The following is a 10,075-nucleotide window of genomic DNA, read 5'->3' on the forward strand; positions in this document are numbered from 1 at the left end:
AATTACAGCAATAGAAAACATCAACCATCCAATCCTATCAATTACCGACGAAAAAAATCAAGTCCCGTACTAAATCTTTTCTTGTTTGAGAAGCCATTTCACTCAGATATATGTCACAATAGAGAAGAGAAGACTATCACAACTTCTGTTTCATGCCGAGCCCTGACACGACATGCGGAAGTAAGAATAAATATTGTGGCCACATAAGAATTCATTCTCACGACTTGATCGTGGCCACGTTTTATTAATTCACTCTCTAATTTTTGCAAAATCATGGCCATGTTGTTCTAATTAGTTCCCTCATTTTAATCTAGTTAAATCGACAATTTAACTAAAATGAAGGAACTAATAGTTAATAAATTTTTAAGGAGTTTTTAATTCGTGGGCACAATATGTTGTTTTTGTATTTGTTATGACAGTAATTTTCTAGACTATTTTTTTGTCAATTTTACATAATGCAAAGCTAAAAGCAGTAAGGCAGTCAATCGAAACAAAAATTGACAGTTAAAGCCAAAAACTCTTAGGATTACACTATTTATACAAACAAATTCATCAACAGATAAGAAAAGCCTTTTATTGAATATAACACTACTGTAAAAAAAACATTTAATCCATTCATGACAACCTAGGGTGGGAGATGGGTGTTCAGAACTCAAGGTAACATACTGCCTTGAAGCACTCTTGTAACAAATGGTGAGAATTGGAGAATTGTCATTGACTATTTTTGCAAGAGAGTTATTGAACGAAAAACCAAAACCAAAAATAAGCAGACATGATGTTTTAATTATTTGCACAAACACAGGGAAGGTTTTGTCAAGAACCAAATGGCGGAGATGGTCCACATGACCCCATTCTGTCATCATTCTTGCTTTGAGCAGAAGGGTCACTTCTTATTAGGTGCAATGAACCAGGAGAAAGAGAATCAGAGATGAATCAGCTCACTGATGACCTGGAGGACTCAGTCCTTCTTCTGGCTCACAGGTTTGCCAGGCTGCAGAAAATGAGGTAAAGTGACTTTCATGCATGAGCATAGAGACATTTTACTAATCCAGTCTTATCTTAAACCTTCCTCATCAAAAACCTTCCTCATCTTCCTATTCAAAATAACATGAGTCTCTTCACCTCTGCTACATACAAGTAAGGGACTGAATGCTTCCCCATATTCGCTGTAGGATGACCAGAAAGGCCAGGAAATACAGGGCTAGAGTGACAACCTGAGGAAAGATGGAAAAGTATTATCACTGACATGTATGTCAATAGCAGTATGACTGCATGGAATGAGATCAAAAACCACAGATGATGGTGTTTATTATGTCTTTAAGTTATTGCAATGTCCAGAAAACGTTCTTGAAGACTTTGAATGAAATTGTAGACCCACACGGCGAATGTGATTCCACCAACTACAACATGTTACTGGATCAACATCTTTGTTGATTTTGGAACAACATTTCAATCAACCAATCAGTTTTGAGGGACAAGTTTACAGTTTATGTCAAGTTTAGGCTTACAACCTTAACACTGCTTCTACATCAGTGTTATTCACCTATCATTTCCCTCTGATTTTAAGGAAAAGTTATCAAAATATGTTGATCTAGGAACATGTCTTACTTGGCAAAATCACGGTGACCAGGTGGACATACTAGGACATGAATGTATACCTGTGAAGTGCTTAAGCTATTCTTCTCACAAACAGCCACTTTTCTGATGTCACACCCATCTTCTTGTTCCCAATTGTCCTCCGGTGTCTCCGGTGTTGGATTTGTCATCTCAGAAGGTTCTGATTTCAGATCCTGATCTGGTTCAGGGTAAGGTTCTGGTGTCAGAACTGGTTCAGGTTCAGATTCGGGTTCTGACTCTTGTTCATCGGGAGTTTCTTCCACCTCTTCTTCAACTGTAAAGTTTCCAGCATTAATCAGAGGAGTTGTAAAATAAAGGATATTAGTTAATCTATTGGGTCTCTGATGCTCACTCTCCAAGAAATCCATCTGGTGCAGAACTCTCTCTTCTGCATCGAAATCCACTTTGTAGTGATTCATGTTCTCATAATCAGGATCCAGGGTCTCCAAAGTGAAGCAATTAGATGCTTCACAAACCCTTCAGAGAAAATGACAGATACTGTTTATTGTTAGATGAATCATCTGAACAATTTAACTGATGCTAAATTTGCTAAAAGAGATGAGACTTACTTCTCAATAAGATCTTTTGAGGTCTATTAGGAAGAGATAAAAATATATATATATTAAACGTTGCATGCTTGACATTCAAAATGGAGGATTACTGAGAAGCCCCAAACAAAAGATATAACACCTGGACAAAAGAAGCCATCTCTGGCTCCTCTATGGCATTCTGGGCTTCCTCGATCAACTTTGAGTTTGTGTCCACATGCTCACTTTAGGTTTGCAGTAAAGATTTGGCCCAGCCACTCTTTTCTTCCTGCTCAGAAGTGATTTGTTGGGTCATGATCTTACGACGTTCCTCCAGAATGGCAGACATGCGATCAAACTTCTCACACAGAATCTGTTTCTGAATCCTGCTGTTTTCCTGTAAGCATTAATGGATACTCTGTTTGATGTTAAATGTCTTTTTTGATGTTTCATTTCTGTGACATTGTAAAAGTAATTTCTTCAGAAAGATCCACACAAACCTCTATGTTCCTGCAGAGTGCCTCTAGTTCATTAACAAATGACTTAACACGGTCATGTGTGGCAACCAAAGAAGCAACTCTGTCATTTAGTTCAGCCTACAAGAAGTGAAATTAATGAATTGTTCTGAACGGTGTAAAGATGTAACACGACGAAACAAATATAGGCCATACCTTTTCTTGCTGATAAACTTCAGGCAGGGGAACTACTTGGCAGTTCTTGTGTGCCCCAAACACCTTACAGAGAGAGCAGGTGGGAACCTGACACGTGATGCAATAAATATTAAGCTTCTCGTCTTCATGCTCTGCACAGTTAAACTGTGCAAGAGGCTTCGGGGGTGGAGGCCTAGAGCTAGAAACACACTTATTTAAATTCAAGATCAGGTCAAAGTGTTTAATACACCATATACCAACAACTAAAGCGTCACTATAGAAGGGGCTATATATTAACCAGAATCTTTTATTGATAACTTTGAATTTTAACCAGACAGGGGTTAGATTAAGCCAGGATTAGGCCTTGGTTCAATTAGGGCATTTAAAGGGACATTGTGTAGGAATTTCTCCCATCTAGCGGTGAAATTGTATTTTGCATTCAAACGAATTGTGCTCTCCAGCGCCTCGCTTTTTCAAATGCGTGTTGCATCTACGGTAGCTGTTATGTACCAAAAAGCTATGACATGATGTCTTCTAATAGCACTTCGTCGAGTTCTCCTTCGGGTGAACATGTTTGTTATTTCAAACAAACTGCAACTTGACACAACGAACAAACGAATGTTACAGTATGAATTACTGACTGACTTGCCGGAGCAGTGACAAGCGCCTCTCACTGCTCTGCTCCTCCGTTTCTGCTGCTTTCAGTTACGTGATGCTGACTCTGAATGAAAACGCGTTGTGGAAACGCATTGGCCTAGTACTTTTTGACCCTCTCTGCTATTATAGTTTTTCAAGATTGCAGAACGACATGGAAGCCTCCGTGGACCTACCCGTCACATGTATATAAAGATAATAAATTCTTCATTTACGAGGATAAGTCAGATAATTGACCCTTCGCTAAGCCCCGCTCTCCTTAGTTACTGTTGCTACGCCTGTCAAGCTTTCGTGTCTAACATATCTATTACAGTGTGTATGCAACGGTGTCAGACATTCCCAATGAGATAATTAGTAATTTTTGGCAAACATGTGAAATATCTGAGAGAGCAAGACAAAAGGGACTGCAGTATGCGTTCGAGGGATCCACGACATAATATGCAACCGATTAGAGAATAATTTAATAAAAATTGAAGCTAAAGCCTATAGTCGCAGCAGCCGCCTCATATGCTGACCATTCAAATGGGAAACACAAATCGAGGAACAGCTATGTTCGTGCACAGCAGGGTAAGTGAAATGTGAAACTAATCTAATAATTATAAATCAAACAGTTTATCCATAAATCTTGTGGAATAACACTAACACCGGGAGAGCAGCGATCGGATTGGGTTAAAGTTACTCAGTCAGGGGTAGAAAAGTTAGGCCGTCGATTAACAAAATGCTGAAATATATTTTAAAGTATGTCAGTGAGCCTCCCTCTTGTCTTTAAACGTCTTATTTTACGTTAAAACGTGCATTATGAACAAAGAACCGTAATTATTTCCAACTTCCAAGCAATATGTGTTTTTGTTAATCCTGTCAACATTTAGTTGTGAATGGGGTCTCCCACACTGCTTGACCCACGCACATTTCTCCCATTGGCTTTTAGATGTTCGGGAAGGAAAAAAATTCCACCTCCCCTTCCAAAATTTTAGGATACCGGGTATCAGATTTGCACAATCCATACGTACAACGCTTCGGCATATTTCCCTCGCTGGAAAGCTTGCCAGACCTCCCGCGCCTAGTTACGGTTGCTAAGACACGATTGGCCAGTGGCGGTTTTCGGGCGTGGCTTAGCGAAGGGTCAATTGGCAGAGGTATTTGTACAGTACACCACTGAGGACATATTTATGAATGAAAATATAGATTTTAGATAATAAAATACCTAAAAAACTACACATTGTCCCTTTAAGTAGATTTTATAACTGTGTCTTATATTTAAAAAAAACATTACTGATGTGCATCTTGAGAAAAAACAATAGCACTGACATATTTCAAGATAAATCAGTGCAAGTTGTTTTCAGTTAAAACAGCTCAACACACATTTCTATAGACACTAAATGATCAAAATAATTAAAATGATGCTGTAAAACCTGTTTACACAATCTACTCCATGCCTTCTGTTATCTGATTGATAGTTTATTCTTTTTTTAGCACAAGTAAAATATCTTTTTATTGCAAAAACGTCCCTCTTCAGGTGTCATTTTGCTGTGAACGTTTTTTTCTTATTCGATTTTTATAAACATTTACTTGACCAAAGCAACTTATGTTTACTTGATTATCCATTATCTTAAAAAAAACATAAAAATGTGAGTTGACTGTGAAATTTTGTGCCCTAAAATCCCAAGTTCACTGATGGAGAAAGTTGCAGGAGGCCCAGAAACCCCAGCGCTACCCCTGTTAACTATACATAAGAAATCTGTTGTATTGTAATAAAAAACTAATTGATTTACATTACGAATTGCATTTTTTCCCCCCTGAGTTAGTTTTAAAAAAAATTATATAAATTATATATAATTATATTATTAAGAAAAAAATTCTTCTCAAGTATGAACTATATTATATCCAGAGGTGGACAAAGTACACAATTTCCTTACTTGAGTGAAAGTACAGATACTACTGGTCAAATACTCTGTTACAAGTAAAAGTTGTAAAGACCAATTTTTACTTGAGTAAAAGTACAGAAGTACTTGTTTTTAAGTATCAAAAGTTAAAAGTAAATGTCAATGCATTGTTTTATTATTGTTGCATTGTTGTATGTAATACAGTACCTTATGCCTCTGAATCTATGCCTGCCTACCTACCCTTATATCAATATCAAATTAAGTTGTAGAACACAGTTCCGGTATAGTGGGGATTGAATGTGAGATTGAATAAGTGCCCTCAATAACGTCCACAATGGTTTCGTACACACAACTGGCTGTTTCCCTCAAATAGTACCCTATTTGAAGTTTTTTGGCTTTTATTATGAATATGTTGCCCTTACTGTTATCTATAAGCTAGTGTGCTCCATAACAATGACAAAATTTGCATTTAGAAGACCGAACATAATGTTGAAAATGAAAATCAAGTTGATGTCAGAAACCAACATCAATCGGGTTCTGACGTCAACCCGACATTCATTTCCAACCAAAATGCAACCCTTGCAACCAAAATCCAACGTCTGTCTGACATTACTACCTTCTACTCAAGGACCTTGACAGAATTGTAGGGGAGTAAAAAGTATGATATTTGTCTTTCAAATGTAGTGAAGTTGAAGTAAAAAGTTTCCAAAAAAAATACTAAAGTACAGATACTCAAGTAAATGTACTTCGTTACTATCCACCTCTGATTATATCCAATACTATATAAGCCATAAAAGCCTGATGTATAAAATATAATACTCAACAAAAAACACATACACAAACTTACAGTATTTACTTTTTTTGTTGTAATTTTTTATATAAAGGTTCAATAATTTGTTCCATTTAAAAAATACTATTACAAAAAATATATATATATATTTACTAGATCATCTCTGTTGACAAAAGTTATTCAATCAATACACTCCTGACCTGACCTTTCAGACTCCTGCTTGTAAACATCAATAATGTTCTCCACAAGTAAATTGCGCTGCAGTCCATAAACTCCATGGCGGTCCAAGACAACCTCACGCCGACAGGAAGGGCAGCGGAAACGGCCTCCAATTCCAACCTGGAAGAGAGATGGCTGCACATCTGACTCAGCATGCTGTTCTTCAGCTGTCAGCAGGACTTGAGTATCAATTCTTTTTAAGGAAGGCATAAACGGCTAGGATGGTTAACTGGACTAAATAACATCATTACTTTGACTAATTGGACTCTCAAGTACCTCTCTAGAAATGCACCGTGTTTTCTTCAAGGGTAAGATGATCTTACTCTATGGTCTGAATTCTGTGGTTGTGTTAATCTGCGTTTTGTTCTGTGTGTCCTTTCAGAATTTATGTGTTTACCCATATGTACTTCTGTAAACTAGTAACTGTGTAATACAGTCCACATAACTACCATTTTCTTGCATTTGCCTTAATCAACTCAGACAGTCCTGTCCTCTTGAGCATGAAATAGAGATTGTAAACAGAAGAGTTTGAGACTGATCTCACCAGGAATCCTATAATAGTCATACTCTTTAATATCTCTCAGCACCTGAGGCTTATGGGGCGAGTCATGTATTCATGCAACTACCTCGTTCTTGGCTTGAGTTCTAAAGTGACACAGCACCCACTCCGAGAGGTCAAAAGGCAAGTGTATGTGAATTGTGAACTGCAAATCAAATTTGAATTTTGAAGCTTTTTTGTGTTAAAAATGTATATAATAAGCAAGTACATCAGAAATCCCTTTTCCAAACTGTGTTTTTGTCTTATCCTGAATCACTATGAGTCGACACACCTGTAATAAGTGTTCGGACTATTTTAGACTGGTTCGGGTCGGCACCGCTGCGGAGTAGCACAGTACCTGCGTGACTCATCATAGACATGAACAGAGAAAATAGCTCCGGCTACAATGCTCTTCATGCGAGACGCGTGGAGTTCTGTTTATTAACCGCTAGAGCGTCAAAGGTCACGTACTGCAGCTTTAAGTAAGTGGAATTCAAATAAATAAAATTTAAAAAAATATATCATATGACCCCAATAAGTGTATTGTAGGTTGTTGAACAAATGTTTTTGAAATTTTTTTGGATCTTTATATTCTTCACAGATTTATGGACCAGAGTTCATGCATTTCCCTGAATGACATTATCTGATGAATTTCTCTGAATTGCAATTAACAAAATTTCACTTTCTAAAAATCCAATTCAGTTTTTAATTTAACCTCCTGCGCATAATTAATAAAAAAAAATTAACACATGAATTAAAAGTCCAGTTCTAAAATTCTACATTTTGTCCAACAATGATTCTTAGAGGAGAAGAGATGAACAAGTGTTTTTAGCGTTCCTTTGGACCACCTTCCCAATTTACTCATGGCTTTTAACCTTTGCCTATATGAGGAAGTGTAAGGGAAGACTGGCGAGGTATCAAACTTCAGTTAGGTGCAGAGGAGGACAAGGATTATGCTGGCAAAACATTTAGCATTACTAAGGACTCTCTTTTCATATCAATACATCCATTGTGCATTGCATGAGCGCTAAACCCCCGACGGCTCAAATGCATCAAATGTAGGCCATCACCTATTTTTATACCTCAGATTGCAGGCTGGGGATTGAGTTTAGACATTTCCAATCCCCACCTGTTGGTTTTCACATATTAGCATGACATGTTTCTAGAAAACTGTCTGTTTACTGCAGTCATGGCAGTTACTCCATGTGTATGTACAAGCACCTTTACATGTTATTGACAATCCATACTTCTTAGCAAAGTTTATGAAGGACACTGACACCTCATGTCATGTACAGATGAACTGTCTGTGTACACTCTTAATCTAAAAAAATAAATAAAAATAAAAATGATGAAGAACCTTTTTCCACTATAAAGAATCCACAGTGGAAAGGATCCTGTGCACATGGTATTTTGAGAATTTATCGTCTTAACAAAGGCTTGAAAATGTACTTGTAAGCATGTTTCTGCTTGTTACCCTTATGAAAAAGAAGTTTATTCAAGTGTGCTATTAGTATATTTCTTTGAAACTAAAAATAAAAAAGTTGAGCCAGGAAGGCTTAACAACTGTGAAGCTTTTGGGGGTGTTGATGGACTTGATCTACTCCATCTGTGTTTTGATCATCATTCTGAATCCCGTCTTTGTTTAAAATATTGTGTTTTTTTAACGAAACATACCCACATTGAAGTGTTGATAAAAATGACACATGAAGCTAGAATATAATGTTTTTAAAATGCGAAGATTTAAAGTACAGTTAAAGGTATATTTCAAGTATAAAAAATAATATAGGAACATAGTAATAAAAAGCAAATAGAATGTATAAATAAAAAACTATAAGTAAGATGTTGTTCACTTAAAGAAAACGACAAGTATACTTGAAGTATAAAACTACTACAGCAAACTACTGAGAGTATACTTCAAAGTGTACTTTCATAAACTAAAAAATCTGCTACAAGTATTTGACTAGTAAACTATCTGTATACTTATAAGTTTATTTTAATTATAGTTGCAGTACAAATGTAAAATGTAAACTAGTTGTGTACTCAAAGTTTACCCTTAAAGTATACTAAAAAGTATTCTTTTATACACTAAAAAGTGGGCCAATTTAGTCCCAAGTAGTATTGAAACAGTATACTTCCAGTGAATTGATATTAGTGTACTTATAGCTTACTTAAAGTACACTGGAACTTTACTTAAGTATAATTTCATAAAATAAAATTGAAGTATACTTATTTTTCAGAAGGGTAACACAAAATGTTCCTTCATCCACACATAAACCATCCTACTCTTGGCACACGGTACACACCTGGTACAGTTCATTGGCACACTTGCGGCAGAGGTTGTGCAGACAGGGCAGAATAACGACTGGTTTCGTAAACACGTCCAGGCAGATGGGACAGATGAGTTGTTTCTCCAGCGTCCCCATCGAGGGGTCTTTGTGGTCAGAGCGTACATCCGGTGGAAGAGACATGGCCTTGTGCCCCCGCTGACCCCACACTCACTGGAAAACTAAGTTACGAGAGCGAAACCACAGCTGAGGAGATGAGACGCCACCACCTCCATGTCTCTGCGCTGTTCTTATGTGGATTTCCAGTCTCTCGAGGCAGAGGGCAGTCGCTCTGCCCCAGTACTCCAACAGGACGATGGGGGCCTGTGTTGGTTTGCAGCTGGTAATGTGTGCATGTGCCAGAAGGGGAAGGTGTCTGGTTTCTTGCTGGCTCACTGTGACACACCCTACCCTTGATAAGTTGTGCCCATTTCAGGCAGCCAGTGGAATGCTGGGAAATATAGATGATGCCCTTTCTCCTGTTACTCCAATCATTCATGTCCTCAGTTTTAAAACCAGCCAACAAAGTAAATAATACCAGAATAGTAACAGCATTGGGAAATAATGTTTATGAAGTGTCCCTGAATCTTTTAACACAAAAACATCCATGCTTGTACGGGTGTATTTGAGTTTCAACTGCTTTCGTCCATGCAATAAAAAGCCAATGGGACGACACTTTGTCAAAGTAAAAACATTTTACTTTAATACATACATAACATTTCTTACTTTCACTTGAATATGTTTTTGGCTTGATATTCTAACTTTTAATTGAATTAAGATTTATTTCTTGCATCCCTGTAAGTGTCAAAAGCAACATTAGTGCTTTATTCAGATCATTGGCTGTGCACAAATACACACAAACACCACAGATAC

General features: G+C 37.2%; 1 protein-coding gene across 1 annotated transcript; it reads right to left on the reverse strand.

Moving 5' to 3' along the window:
- Nucleotides 1–552: 552 nt before the first annotated feature.
- On the reverse strand, nucleotides 553–9,524 carry trim101 (tripartite motif containing 101). The gene is given in 10 exon segments (XM_077214247.1): nucleotides 553–991; nucleotides 1,123–1,214; nucleotides 1,659–1,891; nucleotides 1,970–2,094; nucleotides 2,187–2,209; nucleotides 2,308–2,541; nucleotides 2,645–2,740; nucleotides 2,816–2,987; nucleotides 6,327–6,475; nucleotides 9,182–9,524. Coding segments are annotated over 9 exon segments (1,284 nt in total). The 5' UTR covers nucleotides 9,347–9,524; the 3' UTR covers nucleotides 553–991; nucleotides 1,123–1,127.
- Nucleotides 9,525–10,075: the final 551 nt, after the last annotated feature.

Source organism: Siphateles boraxobius, unplaced genomic scaffold, assembly GCF_051911475.1.
Source record: "Siphateles boraxobius isolate OS27281-9 unplaced genomic scaffold, OSU_SipBor_1 68, whole genome shotgun sequence".
NCBI lineage: Eukaryota > Metazoa > Chordata > Actinopteri > Cypriniformes > Leuciscidae > Siphateles > Siphateles boraxobius.